General features: G+C 45.0%; 1 protein-coding gene across 6 annotated transcripts in view; it reads right to left on the bottom strand.

Annotated features, from left to right (window-relative positions):
• Positions 1–181: 181 nt before the first annotated feature.
• myh14 (myosin, heavy chain 14, non-muscle) overlaps positions 182–19,833 on the bottom strand; it is a 32,641-nt gene continuing 12,989 nt past the window's right edge. For 2 of the 6 annotated variants that reach the window (XM_030103711.1, XM_030103708.1), the window contains exons 7-44: positions 19,582–19,593; positions 18,237–18,329; positions 18,070–18,133; positions 17,752–17,850; positions 17,490–17,633; positions 17,183–17,397; positions 16,945–17,097; positions 16,689–16,862; positions 16,374–16,547; positions 16,150–16,264; positions 15,754–15,822; positions 14,386–14,591; positions 13,745–13,866; positions 13,480–13,549; positions 13,236–13,396; positions 12,156–12,264; positions 11,835–11,966; positions 11,527–11,733; positions 11,308–11,445; positions 11,092–11,215; positions 10,612–10,783; positions 10,309–10,521; positions 9,798–9,942; positions 9,502–9,708; positions 9,227–9,331; positions 8,940–9,092; positions 7,914–8,162; positions 7,691–7,804; positions 7,161–7,259; positions 6,871–7,083; positions 6,618–6,779; positions 6,393–6,521; positions 6,205–6,290; positions 5,953–6,076; positions 5,635–5,843; positions 5,405–5,513; positions 4,652–4,824; positions 182–3,894 (exon numbers count right to left, since the gene is read on the bottom strand). In XM_030103711.1, the coding sequence (XP_029959571.1) occupies positions 3,705–3,894; positions 4,652–4,824; positions 5,405–5,513; positions 5,635–5,843; positions 5,953–6,076; positions 6,205–6,290; positions 6,393–6,521; positions 6,618–6,779; positions 6,871–7,083; positions 7,161–7,259; positions 7,691–7,804; positions 7,914–8,162; positions 8,940–9,092; positions 9,227–9,331; positions 9,502–9,708; positions 9,798–9,942; positions 10,309–10,521; positions 10,612–10,783; positions 11,092–11,215; positions 11,308–11,445; positions 11,527–11,733; positions 11,835–11,966; positions 12,156–12,264; positions 13,236–13,396; positions 13,480–13,549; positions 13,745–13,866; positions 14,386–14,591; positions 15,754–15,822; positions 16,150–16,264; positions 16,374–16,547; positions 16,689–16,862; positions 16,945–17,097; positions 17,183–17,397; positions 17,490–17,633; positions 17,752–17,850; positions 18,070–18,133; positions 18,237–18,329; positions 19,582–19,593 (5,433 nt within the window). In that variant the 3' untranslated portion in view covers positions 182–3,704. The remainder of the gene's footprint in view (positions 3,895–4,651; positions 4,825–5,404; positions 5,514–5,634; positions 5,844–5,952; positions 6,077–6,204; positions 6,291–6,392; positions 6,522–6,617; positions 6,780–6,870; positions 7,084–7,160; positions 7,260–7,690; positions 7,805–7,913; positions 8,163–8,939; positions 9,093–9,226; positions 9,332–9,501; positions 9,709–9,797; positions 9,943–10,308; positions 10,522–10,611; positions 10,784–11,091; positions 11,216–11,307; positions 11,446–11,526; positions 11,734–11,834; positions 11,967–12,155; positions 12,265–13,235; positions 13,397–13,479; positions 13,550–13,744; positions 13,867–14,385; positions 14,592–15,753; positions 15,823–16,149; positions 16,265–16,373; positions 16,548–16,688; positions 16,863–16,944; positions 17,098–17,182; positions 17,398–17,489; positions 17,634–17,751; positions 17,851–18,069; positions 18,134–18,236; positions 18,330–19,581; positions 19,594–19,833) is intronic. The other 4 variants (XM_030103709.1, XM_030103707.1, XM_030103712.1 and 1 more) reach the window with 4 other exon arrangements.

Genomic DNA, 19,833 nt, shown 5'->3' with positions numbered 1-19,833 from the left:
CATTCTTACTTTAATTTGCTGTTTTTTTAATTATCATTACTGAAATGCTCAGTTTTGTCCCTGCTTGAGACACTTTCCAATTTTACTCTTTCCTTTATGGACGGTGCTTTAGGAGTAACGTCTGCTGTTTAGTGTGACTGTGTGTGAATGACTGTGCAACAAAACACACAACACACAGAGATCAAAACCAACGACATATATTAAAGTTAACCCCAGTCAGATGTTTTATAATTACAGCGTCATTAACAAAATAAGGAAAAAAAAAAAAAAGGCTAAAACAATAAAACACATTTCCAAAATATTTCATGTTCCACAGTGGCCATAAACAAAACAGGAAGAAGAAGAAAAAAAAAAAAGAACACCTCAGAGAAGCACCGGCCTGGTTTCTTGCTACAGGTGAACAGATCTCGTCTGTCCTCGATCCAGCACTTTAATTCATGTGTCTCAGAGTTTGGTCTGTTCGCCACCTTCTGGATGTTGACGTGACATTTTGAGATACGAAGTGTACATGAAAAGTTGGAGAGACGGTTCACGTTACGATGAAACACGGTGTCGGCTCCTTTGGCTTGATGCTTTTCGGCTTTTTTCTCGAGATGAATTACAGCCTGTCAAACCCGATGACGCTCGGCTGCTTTTCATCTCCACTGGTTGTGTGTAAAGTGCACCAATTACACAAAATCATTAAAAAAAAAAAAGAAAACAGCTTCAAACAAAATTCATTGCATATTGCTAAAATAATCAAACGTACAGAAAATAAGAAATAAAACAGTTTTCTTGGGCGCTAAATATATGTCGTCAGTGGTCTTTCTTGATCCAGATAGTTTGAACTTTTTTTCAACCACAAGAAAGTGATAATCATGGTGAACCTGGCATGGCAAAACATAAAAATAAAACAAAATAAAAGACACAGAAAACACAAAGGAGTGCGGTTCATCCTGCACACACTGCTGTTTCGCCACGTGTGCAGAGTAAACATCAGCAGGAGCAATAATCATTCATCAATAATATAGATACACATCTGGAATTAAAAAAAAAACAAAAGGGAACATTCAGAACAAACCCCAGAAACACCATCTGTGATTTCAGCTACACAATCTTCAGTTGTCACCAGTTTTAAAGTCGAAGCACTCTTTCTGATTTCTAAGGTTAGCTGTTGGGGAAACGTCTAATTCGTGTCGATTCCAGTCCTGTACGGTTGTTTTACAGCTGCGAGCTGCAGATGTTACTTCAGCATGAAGACTGAAAACAGACACATGTACAGGAAACCAAAAACACACCAGGCAGCGCCTCCAAAGGCCGCTTCCCCCTTCACCTCACAAACTGAACATGTGAAGGAAATTCCAATTAAAACGTCTGCTGAGGTTTTTGCAGTTTTCTTCTATGCTGCATGAATTTCAAACATGTAAATTTTTCGTCACATAACATGAGGCTCCCATCCAGCAGCTTCTGACAGGACAGTGAAAAAACTTATCTTTAAACACTAAAGATTAACTGTCTTCATCATTTGTTTCTCACACAGTTGAAGAAAAGTTTTCTGTACGCTAAATCTGGCCAACAAATAGCTCTATGCTCTGATATGAAAGTTCCACTTTTTGTTTTGTGGAGTTTCTGAGGAGCTGCTTGGTGTATTTTGTTGCCTTTACACAGAATCAGGTGGAATCGTTCCCCTTTTTATTTTGGTTGATCTTCGATCGTGCTTCCTATCGTCACTATGAGGGACTTTCTAAATTTAACCCTCAAGCAAAGGAAAACAAAAAAAAAAACAAAAAACAAAACAAGCGAGAGCGTTTCTCAGGAGGCCAAACTTTGCTCTTTGTCTCTGCACTGAAATCTTCTCACTGACCTCCTGGCAGACTAAGAGTTGTTGCAGGCATACAGGTGTGTTAAAAGGTGGTAAACAAAAATAAAATAAAATTAAAAAAAGTCCTTCATCGCCTAAAAGATGAATGAAATCAAATTACATGAGTAACCAGGATTCACAGTGGGCGTCGACACAGAGCCCACAGAGAGAAGAGTTTCATTTTGATCCGATGGTGAGGGTCAAAAAAGGAAAAGAGAAAAGCAAGATTTTTGTTCTACATGCCATTAGTGTCATAAAAATTCATTCCCCACTGCCTTTGCTGTCATTTTTTTTTCCTTTAACCTAGCACTACTACTATATGAAAAAGCTGGGAGCCTGACGCTGGGATTTCTACAATCTTCTACGAACGGACGGTGAGGAGAGGCGGCGGAAACCCCCAGACCAACCCCCCCCGCTCCCGTCGTCTACGTTATTCTACAGCTACTCTACGTTCACTACGAAGCTACGTCCCTTTTCTCATCCGTACGCCCACCGTTTGGTTCAACGAAAAAAAGAGCTTTTTTTTTTTTAATTCATAATTTACACAGATATTCAGCAAAATCAAAACGACAGTGTACAGGAAGCTTGTCAAAAAAATGTGATGCGTTTATCGGTATAAAACAAAAAAAAGGGGGGGGAGGGGTCGTATCACAATTCGATCTGCTTGTTTTTACTAATGTGGACATTCCATGAAGGAGTTTTTTAACTCCTGCGATGAATGAGGAGGGTTTTCCATGCAAATTGATCTCTGAGACGTCGGGCTGAATGAAACCTGACTCCGCCCGGCGTCCGAGCCGGCAGGAACCGATACGATCAGACTGACATGCTTCCAACATTTGGCCGAGTCGGACAGAAAAACAAGCGGTGACCAATAACTTAAGTTTATACTTGATATAAATTATACAAATCTGAATTTCTCGAGAAATATGTTAAGACTTAACTTGAAGAAACTATCTAATACTACCTACTGCGGCGGCTTCGGACGAGCCGTTTCTAACCTACGCTAAAGGACCTTTGAGCGAATTCAGCTTTGCCGTGACTCTTTAAGGTCAGTAGTTTGAGTCACTATAGTTGTGACAAGCAGTATAAAAAAGAAATCTCGATGTAATGAATCAAAGTTCCTTATAAATAATTCTAAGAAATATTTGATCTTATGAGATACTTGTTGTCGTCGGTGTTTCGATAAAATGAGCTGCACTCTCTTTCTAGTTTCTTTTCTGCCGGCCGAATCATCCCAGACCTTAATCTAATGTTCAGAAATTACCTGACCCTGTGTCATGTGTTTGTCTCTGCCTCCCATTTAAAATCACGTTAAAGTAGATTGTCTTGGAAGCATTTCCTCCTCCAGTCTGAGTTAAAACCTGCTCATGTAAAAGACAGGGCCTCCTTACGTTTCTCTACTGGGCTTTTAGTACTGTACAGCATCGTGATGAGAATAATTCACTCTCCTGTGGAGCTCCAGAGGTGCAGCTTAGTGTTTCAGAGGTGTACTGTAGAAATTTCCAGTCTTTGTTATGTTACAGAATAAAAATTAACCCCCGTTGCCTCTTTGTAAACTCTCATCTTTACATATTTTCTATATGCGTCGAGAAAAATGAGGCAGAACTCTTCCAGAGCGTTAATGAATCAGGTTTTATAGTTTAAGCAGCCTATGGATGCATCTTTTATTTATCTTTTATTTGCTTTAGAACGGCGGTAATGTGCTGTGTGCGTGTCACTCCGTCACCCCTGAGAGGTCGAGGCCGATGCGTGCGTGTGTATTTATGTGTGCGTTCACTCGTATAGCTGAATCAGTGTGTGTGTGCATGTGTGTGTGTGTGTGTGTGTGTGTGTGTGTGTGGGTGTGAGAGAGAGAGAGAGTGTGTCACTCCGTGTTGTTGACACTGTAGGGCGGCGGCGGGTCCAGACTGTGGTCTGAGGAGGGAGTCGGGGTTCCTGGGAGTCCGGAGGAGGGGGTGGGGGAGGCGGGGGGCTCCTCCGAGTCGGAGTTGTCGAGGGAGAAGTCGTCGACCAAGGCTCTGCGTCCGCGCATCGATATGGGCAGGGCGACGCGTCTGCGTGAGAACACAGAGAGACTCAGTACGTCGTCTGAGCGACAACAGGCAGAGGGAGACGACAGGATACCAGCCACAAAATCACAAGATGCTTCAGTCATTACTGATCACTCCTTCATTTATAATAAATCATTCTTAACTTGATCTATGAAGATATAGAGTTTCAGATGCAAAGTTTTTGTTGTTTTTTTTAAAAACTGAAATGACATTATTTTCACAGGTTTGGTTTATGAGTGACAAAAAAATTAATCTGTGACAGTAATTACCATTAAAGTTTCTGACAGTTTATTTTTAACTACTGGGCAGATCTAAACAGCTTACGTTCACCTCATGTTCAGCTAAGCTCCCTGGCCACAGGTGAAAATTCATAAATACACAGAATGTTGTTAAAATGTTCATCTATTTCATTGCTTGATAAAAAAAAAAAAAAAAAAAAAAAAAAATCATATTTCTTTAATCAATTCTGGTAACAAACAAACAGACAAACAAAAAACAAACAAACACAAAGAATGAGGAAAAATAAAATCTCACGCACAGTGACCTGCTTTACTCTGGCTTCCATTCAGGGACGCTGAGTGTTGGAGTGACGCAGACAGATGGATAATGTGTCAATGTTAGATGGACATAACAAAACAAAACAATTCAAACAAAATCATATCATGTTAATAGGGTGTTAAAAACAAACAGAAACATGGAATGGTGATCATGCGTGTCACACAAGATACAGACGGCGACAGCAACTCTCAGGAAGACTGACCTGAGCTGGTTGCGGAGGGAGGAGATGTCTCGGTTTATGGTGGTGTTGGTGTCAGTGAGCTCCTCCAGCTCCCGCTGCAGCTTCCTCTTCTGGGCGTTGGAGCGAGAGTTCTCCTCCTCCACCTCCTCCAGCTGCCGCTTCAGCTGCTTCAGCCTCAACATGGACTTATCCAGCTGCGGGGCGGAGGAGAGGAGGAGCGACGAGGGGAGGAGGAGGAGGAGGGCGGGGACAGATGTCGGGTGGAGGAGAGAGCGGAGACACATTTAGTCTGGGCGGAGGAGATTAGTTTGGGGACAGGAGGGCTGATAGGGATCAGGAGTCAGATTAAACCTGGAGGATTATTGTCGATGTTGTTTTGGGAGGAGAGCCGTGTGTCTCCGCCGTGACGGGAGAGAATTACTTTTCTACCAACTTCCCGGCGAACACACAGCTGTTGGGGCGGGATTAGGATCAGCGCGGACTGAGCCGGATAAGTCACTCATTTTAGGATGATTTTTCAACACTCTCTTTGTGGCCTCGGACATAATTAGAACAGCAAGCTTAGCGGAGTGACCCCCATTAAGTGATTATTTAGAACTCTGCAGCTTGCTGTGCTTCTCCTCATATATAGACAAAGAAGTTTCATTCATTTTAACTGTGACAAAAAAAAAAAAAATGCTATGAAATATTTTCATATTTTCAGATAATGTATTTTAATTTTATGAATTATAAGATGCTGGTGTGTGTGTGTGTGTGTGTGTGTGTGTGTTTGACCTGTTCTCTGTACTGGTCTGCATGTCTTCTCTCGTCCTCTGCCTGCATCACGGCCTCCTTCAGTTTCTTCTCGGTCTTTCGCACCAGTTTGTTGGCGATGGCTCGTTCCCTGAGGAAAATGACAACAAGCGTGTCTGCACTGCTTGGAATTCCGACAATGTCTAATTAATTCAACTCTAGAAATGACGGGAACATAATATCTTTATCAGTGCTTCCGCAGTTTCTCTCACTGTCTCTCTTGCTCCAGCTGCTCGTCCATCGACTCGATCTTGGCCTCCAGGGCGGCGACGCTGAGCTTGAGTTTGCCCCTGACGGCTCCCTCCAGCTCGCCCAGCCGAGCCTTCAGCTCTTTGTTCTGCCTCTCCAGCTGCTCTCGGGAGGCGTCGGCCTTCTGGGCGAGAGTCCTCTCTCCCTGCAGCTGCACCGTCAGAGTCTCCACCTGCGGAGCAGCGAAGACCGCCGCGGTGTTTACATGAGCGTCTGGGGTGACGACCTGCAGCCTCCTGCCGCTCTGTGTGTGTGTGTGTGTGTGTGCAGATCTCCCACACCTGTAGAGCCATCTTCCTCTGTCGCTCTGTCACCAGCTCGCTGTTGGTCTGCTCCTCCTCCAGCTCCTCCTCCAGCTGAGTCACTCGGGCCTCCAGCCTCCGCTTCTCCTCCACCATGGCGGCTCTGAGCAAAAAAAACATGAAATCAGCCATCGAATTACAAGCGTACAAACAGTTTCCAAAGAATTTTGCCTCGCTCATAACACACTGCCCTGATCTGCTGCACTACTTGAGAAGAAAGGTGACACTAACTTTGCCGTGCTGCTGACCATCTCATCTTCCATCCTATCGATGTCCTGCTTCAGCTGCCTCCTCTGCTTTTCAGACACGGCGAGCTCCTGCAGAGAGACGAAGGCAGAAACGCCAGTCAGGTAAACACATAAGAGCACCGCAGTCAGTCAGAGAGATCTGAATGTTTCTTATTATTCAAGCACACGTACCTCACTGAGCTGCAGCACTTCTGCTTCCAGAGTTTGGATCCTCTTCTCGCTGTCTCTCGAGTGAGTGAACACGTCTTCCCGACTCGTCTTGGTCTCTTCGAGCTCGCGTAGAAGTTCTTTCATTTGACCCTGTTGTTAGATTTCAAAGGTTGTTGAAATCTAAATGCTATTTTCTGCCAGCTGTGTGACTGTTCAGGCGCGTCAGTGAGTTTCCTCCTGTTTTACCTGAAGCCTGCGGAGCTGCTTCATGGCCTCCTCTTTTCCACGGGCATTTGCTTCGTTCTGGGCCTCAGACTCCTGCAGCTCTGCTTCCAGCTGCTTTTTGGAAGACGTGGCCTGAGAGCGCTGACTCCTCTCCTCCTCCAGCTGGATCTCCAGCTCCTTAACCTGCAAGAGAACGGAGGGCAACAAAACTGTGAGCAGTCTAGAAATGGAGCAGTAGAAACCGCGGGGTCTTCATCTCTTGTTCTCTCTCCACCTGTTTGCTGAGGGCCCTCCTCTTCTCCTCTCCCTTCTCCTCGTTGTTGCTGACCTCCCTCTCAAACTGGGCCTTGAGCGCCTGCAGGGTGACCTCCAGCCTCAGCCGGGAGTTCTCCGCCTCCGTCAGCTCCTCCTCCAGCTCCTGCGTCTGAACCCGCAGGCCCTGGGCCTCGGTCTCCAGGGCCCTCCGGGTTCGCTCCAGCTCGTGCACCTTCAAGCAGAAGCAGGTCAGAGACGCCGACTCACCGAGGAACGAGACGAAGCGTCTCCAAGGCTGTGGACTCTTACGTTTCTGCCAACGTCGTCCTGCTGGTTGACGAGCTGCTCCATCTCCAGACGGAGCTGCTTGTTGGCCCTCTCCAGCTCGTCTCTTTGGTCCTGCACCTCCTACACACAGAAACACAGACGATTAACAGCTCCAACATACAGCCGCTGTGTTTGAGAGTGGACATTGTTATATAAACCCACTGAAGTGTAGAGGACAAACAACATTTATTTTCAAAAGAAAGCACAATTAATAGATTTTGATGAAAATCTATGTGAGGGGTGGAATGCAGAATAATTAAAATGACAAAACATGATATTATGCAAGAAGACGAGGGTGTCAGGTGTAGCAACAGAAGGCTGCATATGATTCATTCTCTCCATAAAAGCCTTCAACTAGCATTCATCACATTTACTTCCACTGGATCAACAACAGCGGTATCAATTTCGATAAAATGTAGAAAGTCCAAAATACAAGCAAAATACGTATACTTCTTGAGCCATCAACATCCAGCATACAGACAGACATTTCCATGCTGTCTCTTCAGGTTTACCTGCAGGGATCGGGACAGTGACAGATATCTTGTTTCCTTTTCTCTGCTGTCGGCCTCAGCTCGGTCTCTCTCTTCTGCCAGCCGAGCGCTCACCGCCTTCTCCTCTGCCAGACACTGAGGAGACGGAGACGAAGTTAATGCGGCTGGAAAACCTTTCACAAAGAATATTTCGCGTCCTCTGCATCGGGGGTGTCAAACTCGTGTTCAAACGCAAGTTTCTGACCTGGTCAAACTTCTTTTGCCTCTTTTCAAGGGCCGTGCAGTTCTGCCTCTCTCTCTGCAGAGCCAGAGTCATGTCCTCGATCTCCTCCCTCAGGCGCTCCCGCTGCCTCTCCACTCGCTCCTTCTCTTCCTCCTTCTGCCGCTCCTTCTGAACGACGCTGTCCAGCTCCCTCTGCAGTTTCCTGCGCGTCTCCTCTCCTGCCTCCACTGCGGTGTTCACCTCCTCCGACTGCTTACGAATCTCCGAAAGCTGCAGGAAAGGAGCAGAGGCTTGATTTTAGTAAGACAGAAATGTTGATGGAAGAGAAATAGAAAGAGATGAGACGGACAGATTTTAATTTTTTGAGGAAATTGCGAAGAAAACAAATAAAATGGGTCAACTGACAGCAAACACCCGATCAAAAACTCTCCTCACCAACCTCTAGGCCTCCGCTGCCTTCAAACTATCGGTTACTTTATTGAAAAGCAAATTTTCACAGCAGAATTTATTAGAAGCATAATGGATTTAAATAAGGAAAAAACCCTTAGTATAAAAGTAGAACCATTTCAGCTGTTGCAGACGGTGAACAAAGGCTTATTTCATGGCTTCAATTGGAGCATCTAAATAGGAGCTTTAGAATCCCAGTAGAGCTTAAAAAATATTAACAATAATGTGGAAAACTTAAAAACCCTGACATGCAACCTAAAATCACTGCTCAACATAGACCGGACGTGCAGCAGAAAGGCTGGGAGGCGGGCGGAGGAAATGGGGGCAATGTGGTCGAAGCGGAGGCTCATCCGCACACATTGAAAACAAAAAAACACACATTTGGAGTTACAGTGCTCACTGGTGATGTGAGAATGCTGATTTGTGGCTCATCTGTTTCGGTTCGGGCTGTGATGATAACTAACTCTGACTGTTTTAAATTTGTGAGCAAATTCTTGAGGTTGTGGGAACGATTTCATCCTGCCTTCACGCTCATCTGTTAAGACAAGCTGAAGCAGACATTTAAGAGCTGAACGAAGTGTGTCTGTGTCACCGCTCTACCTGCTGCGTGAGAGTTTGGATCTGCCGGGTCAGCTCTTTGTTTCTTTCCTCCTCTTCCTCCTGTCGCTCCATCAGTCCGTTCCTCTCCTCATCCAGCACTCGCACCCTGGAGCTCAGCATCATCTTCTGACGAGTTTCGTCCTGCAGTTGCTCCTAAACGCAGAAGCAAAGCCAGAGGTGCACGATGACACACAGCCCACATGTTTGTTCAGAAAACTGTTTCCGAAATATAAAAGAGAAGCGTCATTCCTCATATATCACATCTGCTCCGTGACTGCATTTCTTACCTTGATATCATTCAGCTGGCTCTCCAGGCTGTTGACCTCTTTAGAGAGACGCAGGGATTTGGTGTCAGACGAGGACAAGTTGCTGGACATGCTTTCGATCTCAGTCTGAAAGAGACAAGGGAGGGAATAAATGTGAGTAAATGAAGACAATAAGTTTATAACTACATGTTTGTGCCTTTGTAGGAACTGAAACACAATAAATTCACAATAGAACTTAGATTTAGGGTTTATTATACTTGACTAATGTTATATTAAGCCTGTATTTTATTTTGCACCTGCAGCTTGTGAATTCGCTCCTCCCTGTCCTCCTTCTCTCTGTCAGCCTGCGCCAGGCGAGCGCTGAGCTCCTGCAGCTGATTCTCGACCCTTTTTCGACCCCGTTCCGACTCCGTGCGGCTCGCTTGCAGGCTCTTGACCTCAGCTGTCAAGCTTTCCCTCTCCACCTCCAGTGTCGACTTGGCCTTCTCAAGATTCTGACAAGCCTGAAAGAGACGTTGGCGGAGCCGTGATGAGTCAAGGGTTTGTATTTGTTTTGAATGTGTGTGTGCCTCTGAGTGTGTGTGCTTCGTACTCTTTTGCTGTTGTCCAGCTGCTCCTGCAGGCTGTCTATGGCAGCACTGTGCTTGACTCTGAGTTCAGACAGCTGAGAGTCGTGGCGGCGAGTCTCCTCCTCAACAGCCCGCTGCATGTCATTTAACTCTGCCTCCCGACGAGACCTGTGTAGATGGTTAGAAACATCTGAACATACTTTCCTCCAGTTTATTCATATATTCTCCTTCTTGCTTTCGGCCCATTTGTTTAGGAGGCAACATTGAGCGTAAGTAAGCCCAGACATCTCTCTACACGCAGCTACTATTTCAAACAAGGGATGATAAACGAACCATGAGAAAATCTGCTCTCTCTGAGGAGGAGGAGCGGCTCTTTCAAGCTCCTCCCACATGGTTGAACTCTTCACTCCATCATGAAAGGTGACAGCGATGAGCCTTTGCCCTTTTATAGCACCTTTTTTTTTCTCAGTTCAAAAAAATACATTTTCGATGTAACCTCTGAAGTGATAGGACTGTTTTGCTGTCTTCATTTACCGGAGCTCCTGCTGCGCGGCCGTGGTGTCCAGAGTGTCCTCCAGCTCGGTCCTCAGAGCCTCCAGCTCCTCCCCCAGGTCCCGCCTCTGCTTCTCTGCTCTTTCCCTCATGGCTCGTTCGTTGTCCACCTCCTCCTTCAGCTCAGACACTTGAGACGAGGCCTCTCTCAACGCCCTCTGAGCTTCAGACCGACGTGCACTTTCCTCCTCCAGCCTGACGAGGAATTAAGAGGGATGGACAGGAAGTTCACCACCGGCATTTCTTTGCAGCAGTGAGTCACCTGCATGTGTTGCTGTATCTTACCGGGCCTGCAGGGAGGTGATTTCCTTCTCCTTTTGAGCCACGCTGTTTCTCAGGTCAGTCACCAACATGGAGAGATCTGACAGCTGCTCCTGAGCCTCCACCGTGTCGTTCTCCATCCTCCTCTTCCACTTCTCTTGCTCTAAGCGGCCCTGCTCTTCACGCTTTAGACGGTCTGCACACAATGATTAAAAGAAGTATTTATACCACCTTAAATCTCAATCCGGTTATGATTCAATTTGTGTTTGGATGATACACAAAATTCCTTCGGCAATAAATCCTAAATGTTCTACTTATACATTGATTATACATAAAAATATATACAACTGTAAAACTTTTTGTTGCATAATTTTGTTAAATTTTAAAGCAACATTGTTTAGATTAAGTAGCTTATTATACATTCAGCAGAGAAGAAACATTTGAGGCACAATGTACCCCTGTGTAATAACAGCTCATAACAGCAAACGACATTTAGACATTTACCCTCAAAATCAGCGATCATGGCCTCCTGTTTGTTCTTGAGTTTGGTGAGACTTTTCGTCTTCTCCTCTTCCTCGGTGAGCAGGTCGTTGACCTCAGCCAGACGCTCTTCCAGCTGTTTCTTCTCCTGCTCGCAGAAGAACATCAAGCATGAATAAAAGATAAACCATTTTTGTGTTTAAGGACTTCAATGTTTCGCTGTTATGAAACGATGCTCACCTTGGCAAATCTGTCTCTCTGCTCCACCGCAGTCATCAGGTCAGTCTCCTGACTCTTCACTTTGGTCTCCAGGCTCACTTTCTCCAGCAGGAGGCGCTGTCTGGAGGTTTCTTCCTCCTCCAGCTGCTCCTCCAAGTCCTGGCAGAAACCGAGATAGTGTAAGTAACAAGTTTTTTTTTTCCAATCTTGACAGAAACCAGTGTGAAAGACCCTCCGAACCTGTATGGACTGTTGCATTTTCTTCTTCTCATTGCTCAGCTGCTGCGTCCGCTCCTCCTCCTCCTCCAGCCGATTCTCCATCTCTCCCAGCACCTCCTCCAGCTCCTGCTTACGACTGGCCAGCCTGGCCCGCATCTCCTCCGCCTCTGCGAACAGCTCAGCCTCCGCCTGGAGCTGGTCGGCCAGCACGGCCTTCTCCTCCATCAGCTACGGCAGGACAGAGCAGGAGGAAGAGCGCTGACTCAAAGGCTTCGGCGCAGCTAAGACTGGTGCAGGCAGTCGGACGCTCCGGGACGAGGTCTGCGTACCTGAGTGTGCTTCTGGTTCAGCTCCGTGAAGTCATGCTCCACCCGGGTGAGGTGGTCTTTGGCCTTCAGCAGCTCAGCTTCCTTGACGTGGATCTCCTCATCCTGTCGAGTCACCTGCAGCAAGGGCTTCACCTGGTCGGAACGGGAAGAGGTGGGTGAGTGAATAAAAATTCAGTCAATGTATTCATTTTCTCACAAATACTATCATTTAACCAAAAAGCAATTTTTTTTTTTATTTCTTTCCATTACATATGGAGTCACTTTGGCTGTAATTCAGAAAAATATACACACAAAATAATCATCTACGTTCCCTCTGAGTACCTTTGTGAACAGTCGCCACCACTGCCAGTTCCTGAGTTTGAGGTAAGCGGCACAGTTCCTCTGCATCACCCTCAGAGCGCTCAGCTGCTGCTGCTTCTTCGTGAAGGCTCTGAAACATAATCAATAACAAGTCATCCACATGGAATCACACTCTCCAAAAATTCATAGAGGCAGACTGAAAATCTGGTCCACATGTACAGTTGACATGTTTTAACACTTTTGTACATAAAAAGAAAAAGGAAGCTCCTTAAAGTAGGTGACTGGATGATCGAAATAGAAAAAAACAGCATCACAACTCAAAACCTAGTCCATAATAAAGACAAATAAAACGCAAAAAAAAAGAAAGTTGGGACTGAAGATGGAAAGTAGGTCTGCCTATAATTGTGCATATTTGTTTGTACTGTTCATGGTGTGCACAGTTTGTTTAATAAATTCAACACCATAAATCTGATAACTGCAAGTTCACGACAACTGAACTGAGTGATTTGATATCATGATATTATACTTAAATTGAATTTTGATGATTATATCATCCTCATCATAGAGAGTTACCAGGGATCAGTTACGAGAGATCCAGGACAATGTCTGACGTCTGGTTTTAAATTTAAATTTTAGTTCTTTCTAACTTAAAATATCATAATATAATACACAAAGTAACTTTTGTTACAATTAATGCACTATACAAATATTTGTTCTGCCATTGTGTGTTATTGCGCAAATGATTAATCAGTGAAGATTCATTGCCGCCTGAAGGTGCGTGAACACATAACTTTAATTGAGATTGTTATTCACGTGCTTCAACAACCTTCGGCAAACAGCTCTCAGTGCTGCTGCAATTCCTGAGTCACTGATAGGGGCTGATGAAAGATGAAATATTAATGATCCTTGAAGAGTGAAATACAAAACTGCCAACATCAGAGCAGCGAGCGCCGCGCAGAAACCCCACCTGAGTCACATGGTTCACTTTTTCCATCTCATCAGCTGAGCAGAGGGTCATTTTATGTGAAATATATAAAATATATATACCGGTATATTAACTTTTTTCTTCAAGCTCTGGTGAAGGCTGGCTTTAAGTCTTACTTGCGTGCGAGATAACCCCTGGAGACGCTCTGGAAGCGAATGATGGTGTCTGTGATCTTCAGGTCTCTCTCTTCCTCCAGATGAGCCAGGACTCCAGCTCTGAAGAAGACTTTACTCTGACCCACCCTGTACAGGTTTGGATCCAGCTCCAAGGCCTTGATCTGAACAAACACGGCCAAGATCAGTGTCTCTACCCAGTGTGACGACATACTGAGAGGTTACAACCAGCTGAAAAGTTTCTTACCATGAGCTCCGACGCGTGTTTTCCATCCATGAAAGTGCGAGGAATAGCGTTTGGAGTTAGGATCTCATATCTGAAAGAAAAGGGTAATTTTATGAACGTGCGTTTGAGCGAGACGTGCGGGGCTGAAGATGTGTGAAACAGGTCAGCAGCAGGTGTCAGAGAAGGCGCTTGAGGGGGAAATGTGGAGCAGCGAGAAGGAGAGGGGAGAGAGAGCCACAGATGGTGATGAAAGGCTGCTCGTTTCCAGCCAATGGAAAACTCGCACCTCTGTCTGAACTCCTGGAAGGGGATGCGGTTCGGGAAGCCTTGTCTGCAGATGCGGATCCCCTCCAGAACACCGTTGCACCTCAGCTGGTCCAAAACCAGGTGGGGCGACAGTTTTCCAGCCTGATGGAAAGAGAGAAAGGGAGGCTCGAAATCCTGAAATTCTACTCCTTGATGGAGTCATTATTATTATGCATCGCCCTTCTTTATGGTCTGTTTTCTGCTCTTTATGGCAGGTATCCCTGGTTGCAGAGTGAGAAGCCCCTGATGTGTGTTTTGTGGCCCCATCGGTTCTGCACTGTGTTGATTATTCTGCTGTCTGTTCTGTTAGTTTTCTGTCCCGTCCTTCTCCCCCCCTTTAGTCCCCTCGCCCACAGCAGATGTTCTCCACATCTGTTTCAAGTTTCTTCCAGTGAAAGAAGAGTCTTTATCTCCTCTGGGGGCCTCGGTCTGCTCATGGGGGATTGCAGAGTCTTTCTTTCTCTACATTTTTTTGGGTCTCAAATGCTGTGAGGTAACTATTTTTGTCATTCTCATTGTAATTAGAAGATAAATACAATTAGAAAAATAATTGCACTTTCCATTCCAAATGAAAAACTAAACTTAACTAAACCTTCTCTTATCCCCTATTTTGCGTCTCACCTTCTTGTCGTGGTTGGGGATGATGCAGCGCAGGAAGTTTGGGTTGGTGTTCCTCAGCGTTGCCATCAGTTTAGTGAGAGACTCTTTGTACAGTTGACCGACGGTCCTGAACATGCCCTTCTTCGTTTTCTGGCCCGATGCGCCGAATGAGACTGGCCCGCTGCTGTCTCCTGATGAGACCTTGTCCAGACTCACGATCCTGTCCACTGGAGGAGATCAGAGAGTCTCAGCTTCACTAATCAATCAGTGGGGTTCATCAGACGTGACTTGGCATTGCATTTCGGAGTCTTTTAAAAGGAAATATCATCATATAATTATTTCAATTGTGCAGTCACATCTGCTATCAAAACTTGGGACAGATTCAGAGCACAAGTGGTTTTCTAGTAAAAAAAAAAAAGAAAAGAAAACCATTTGTGCAATCGGAAAAGCTGTCTGAATACAATGCAGGTTTCTCATGGGAAAACCTTTTAAAGCTTAACCTGTTTGCTCTGGACGAGTCTCGACAGGCTTGCCTGGTGAAGACTATATTCCGTTCAGTAGTATTAAGTATTAAGTATTAAAGAGCACTGCAGATACTAGATGCAGGCACCTAATCCAGTGAAACACACAGAACTGGGATTTCAGTGATTATTCTACACCAAAGATGTGCTCAACATCTCTTGACATTTCAGAAAATATGATAATCTTAGCTTTCTTACTTACTTTTGTGGATCCTTAACGACTTGGAAATGTCATAATCAGTCAAATAGCTACATTCCCGACACTACCGAACCAAAATCTAAGGTATTACTTTAATAAGTTGTCAGCACTACTAGGCTATGTTGTGACTCTCTACAGCTTTTTCAGGACCACATTTTTGTCTGCTTGGGTGATTTAATTTGTTTGTATTGTTTAGAGACAAATCACATTAACAAGCAACACGATGTCTGCTCGATTCTAAAAGAAAACTCAATTTTTCTCCTGGTCAGATGTTGAATTTGCACCAATAAAGTTTTGCAGGTTGAACTTTCATGTGATCCTGAAATTGCCTTTTGAGACTAATAGACAGCATGCTTCTATATTTCAACAGAATGAAAGAGAACTGCTTCTATATGAGTCAGAAATGTCGCACAATCACAGCACTAAAACTAAAAGCCCGTACTTGGTTAGAAAGTGATAAGAGAACAACAGATCAACACACTTAAGACGGTGCAAAAATCACAAAACTACAACGCAAAAATCAACTAAACAGGAGACTACGGTCACACAAAAGGCACCACACAGAACAGCGGGTAAAAAGAGAGTAATGTAAGCAGGAGTGGGAGGGAGGAATGCAAGTATGATGAAGTTAAGAACAACAACAACGACAACAACAAAAAAAAAACCTACTGTCGGAGCCATTAGTCTGTATTGTGGCATAGGAGTCAAAGAAGTAGACACGAGGAAGAGTTTGAATATCTGGTGCAGGAACCAGGAAAAGGAGGGAAAGAAGGAGCACCACATGAGAGGAGAGAGGAGAGAAAAACAGAAGGGAAAGGCAGGCAGGCAGGGGAAGACAAGGAGGAAGAAGGAGGAGGACAAGAGAGATAAAGACAGAAAGATAGAGAAGAAGAGAAAGAAACACAGTGTAGTTAATACGATTTACACCAGAAAAAAAAAAAATCATTACTCATTTTTGACATTGTGAAGATAAACCATTTCCTGGTATAATTCCAAAAATAAAAATAAAAACAAAAACTTAAGTGTTCAAATATGTTAGTAAAAGTGAGAACTGATCATTCATACCCTCCTTCCACAGCTCGGACACAAAACTATCTGACGACTGATGGAGCAGAGATGCCACGTTATCGTTTAGAGGATCCATGTTCTTCACGAGCCAGTCGTCTGCTTTGTAGTCCACCTGAAGATAGACGGGACACAGAACAGAAGCAGAGGACGAGACACAGCGTTACTGGGAGGATTTACAACTCGGTTTGTACAGGAGCTCGAAGATAAAAGCGTGGGATTACCTTTCCAGCGTAGTGAATGATAGAGAAGTCTGCTTCCCCGCGTGGCTGCTTCGATTTGAAGAATTTTGGGTGGCTGCCTTGCTCGTTGGACAACTTCTCCACAAATGAACGGTCTGTAGCACGAGGGAACCAGCACTCTTCATCCAGCAGGGCCAAAACGCCCGGTGGGTGAGCCTGGCAGGAACAGGAGACAGAAGTGTAAGATCAATAAACATAACTACCATTGTTTTAATTGAATTCTCCCAAAAAAGAAAAGTTTGCATTGCATTGTAATTTTGTATTTCCATCACATAACAGGTGAAATGTGTTACGTACGGGCCGCTCGATGAGGTCAATGCAGGGCTGCAAGTCCAGACCGAAGTCTATGAAGTTCCACTCGATGCCCTCCCGCTGGTACTCCTCCTGCTCCAGGATGAACATGGTGTGGTTGAAGAGCTGCTGCAGCTTCTCGTTGGTGTAGTTGATGCACAGCTGCTCGAAGGAGTTCAGCTGCGGGGGAGAGGTGAACGGCAGAAAATTCAATATCAACAATTCATGCAAACGACTGAAAAGACAGCTGGCATAAACTCACCTGGAAGATCTCGAAGCCAGCGATATCCAGAATTCCGATGAAGGAGGCCCCCTGCCTCTGCCTGCGGTCCAGAGCTCTGTTGATCCTGTGGACCAGCCATCTGAACAGACGCTCATAGGTGGCTTTGGCCAGGGCCTCCACAGCAAAGTCAGCCTAGAAGAGAGGACACTGTTTAACATCGACCACGAAAAGAGAAATTTAACCTGTGTCACAAAATTCTCTGCAAAGGAAATCTTACTTGTTCTTTAGTCTGAGCTTTCTGCACATACTCTCGGCCCACTTTGATCCTGGGGGTGAGGATCGCCCGGGTGAACTCCAGCACGTTGATGCCCAGCAGATGGCTCAGCTTCTGGGCTGCTGTGTCGTCAGGCATGGAGGCCTGGTCCTGGTTCTTCTCCTTCGTGAAGGTTATGTTCCCAAACTGGAGCACAGCGGAGATGACCTTCAGCATGGCTGCAGAGAGAGAAGACAGGCAGGGAGAACGACATTTATACAAGCACAATGCGCTAACTTTGAACTATTTTTCTGATTTCATCCCCCCTTACACAATGACTCCTCGGGGTTGAAGCCCATTATGGCCATGGAGTCCATCGTCTGGGTGAAGTTCTCTGAATCGCTCTGACCAGGAACAGGAATGGAGCCTCCAGAGAGAAAGCGATACTCATCTGCAGATCCAAGGAGCAGGTCGGCTGCGGAGCGAGAGAAAGTATATATATTACAATAATAATCAGAACGTACTGGTCAATTACATTCAAAAGAAACTGACACTTCGTCTGTGGTTTAATAATCAACCATGTGGCCGCTCACCTCTTGTTTGTTCTGTAGCACCACATAGCAGCTGGTAAAAAATGTGGAAGGTCCTCTCATCCTTGGCCTGACGTGTGGCGCGGGACTTTTCAAGGAGGTCTGGATTCATTTAGTTATGGAACTGTAACATCTGCAGTGGCGCTACTTGCAAAAACTCTTAGATATCAGTCTTTATTCAAGTGCTTTGTGTTGTATGGAAGCCTTTTAAAGACATTTAATGTTCATTACCTGTCCTAATGACCCACCAATGAGCAAATATTCAAATGGAAACCACAGCAACCCACAGTTGAATGTGCAGATCAAAAGCAGAAAGGATACAGGTCTCAATGTTGGCACCAACAATGTATCCTGCCACGTCAAAATTAATGCGGATGAATTTACCCTGAAAAAGGAGAAGCGATTGCTTTCAGCTCGTTGGCGAACATCTACCAACGGTAGGCGCTGCAGATGGTCTGCTGGTGTAATTAATATAATTCTGCTCTTACAAATCGAGAGGAGTTGTCATTCTTCACAGTCTTTGCATTGCCAAAGGCCTCCAGGATGGGGTTGGCCTGCAGCAGCTGTCTCTCCAGCTCGCCCTGAGGAAAACAGGAGGCATCCAGTCACCACACGGGGGATAGGAGCGTCAACAAAAGACTTCTGTAGGGCTTCAAACTAAAATGCATCCTTTAATCCTGTTCTGTTTCAAATACCTACTGCTCTCTTATGCATAACACAAACTAAGCATGACTCATCTTTACAGAGCAATGACACAAACTGATGCATTTCAGGGCTCCAAAATAACATCAATAACACTTATGTACACACACACACACACACACACACACACACACACACACACACACACACACACACACACACACACACACACACACACACACACACACACAGACACACACACACACACGCACACACACACATATACACACACATCATTCCCCGGCACATGAACAAATGATTCTCAACAGAAGTAAAAATAATGGGCCCTCATTAGACAGGCAATAGGTATTAAGGGAACCAATCAGATTTCAGTTACAGGTTATTATCATTTCAGTGAATTTGAACTATTAGATTAGCAAAGGTGAAATATTTAGTGTGAGTTGAGAATCACTGTTGAAAAGCAACACGGGAAGCTGCAGCTTGGCTCAACAAGCTGCACTCTGGCTGACTGTAGTTAGCTGCAATGCATGACTGCAGCTGTCGCATTGCCAGTGCTGCAGCAGCAGCAGCAGCAGCAGCAGCAGCAGGGATGAACGCCAGAGGAGGCAGATACAGAAAGATGATAATGAGCAAAATCTTTCAAGGGCCGCCAGCCAATCAGCAGACAGACGCACGCTTACAGTGACGAAATGGAGCAAACAATGTGCACGCTGCACGTAATCACAAACCCATAGATTTCAGTGTGTACACTTCTCCTGGTACGCACGACGGCTGCAGCCACACACCCACTCCCACACACCCACTCCCACACACACACACGCCCAGATCTGCACTCATTCAGCTGCATGCACCCATGCTGAACACGTCATGTTGTCGAAACCACCTCCTGAGCTGAAACACCTCACAAGCTCGACAACAAGGTTTGTTTTACAAGTCACAGGGGAAGGGATCAACCAGAAGAATGAATGACACTGACAGAGGAAGAGACCCAGACCAACGACAGCAATTCAGAGAAAGGCCGGAAATTTCAATGCACAAAAGACATGATTCTCATTATATAGGGAGAGAATCATATCAGGGCTGGTAAACAGTTCAACAAGAGAAACTTTTATCTCTAAAGGTGATTCATGAGTAAAGTCCAAGTTGTTTTTTTAATGCTTTCATACTCACATATTGCATACTCTGGTGAATTGGAGGGTAAAAAATGTAGTTTAGGGGGGAGGAAATTGGGTGGATGGATGGATGAACATGTGGATGGGATAAACAAAGAAACAAAAAAAAGACAAATAAGACAACAATCACAACATCAACAACAACAAATAAATAAATACAAAACAGGCAAAATCAAATACACAGTACAGGGTTTGAGTGTTAACGCAGAAGAGCATCAGTTCAAAGGTTTAAGGTTACTTCTGTTGAGTT

This window comes from Salarias fasciatus, chromosome 11 (genome assembly GCF_902148845.1).
Source record: "Salarias fasciatus chromosome 11, fSalaFa1.1, whole genome shotgun sequence".
In the NCBI taxonomy this organism is placed as follows: domain Eukaryota; kingdom Metazoa; phylum Chordata; class Actinopteri; order Blenniiformes; family Blenniidae; genus Salarias; species Salarias fasciatus.
The sequence above is the reverse complement of the archived record's forward strand: the minus strand, read 5'-3'. Positions and strand labels throughout refer to the sequence as shown.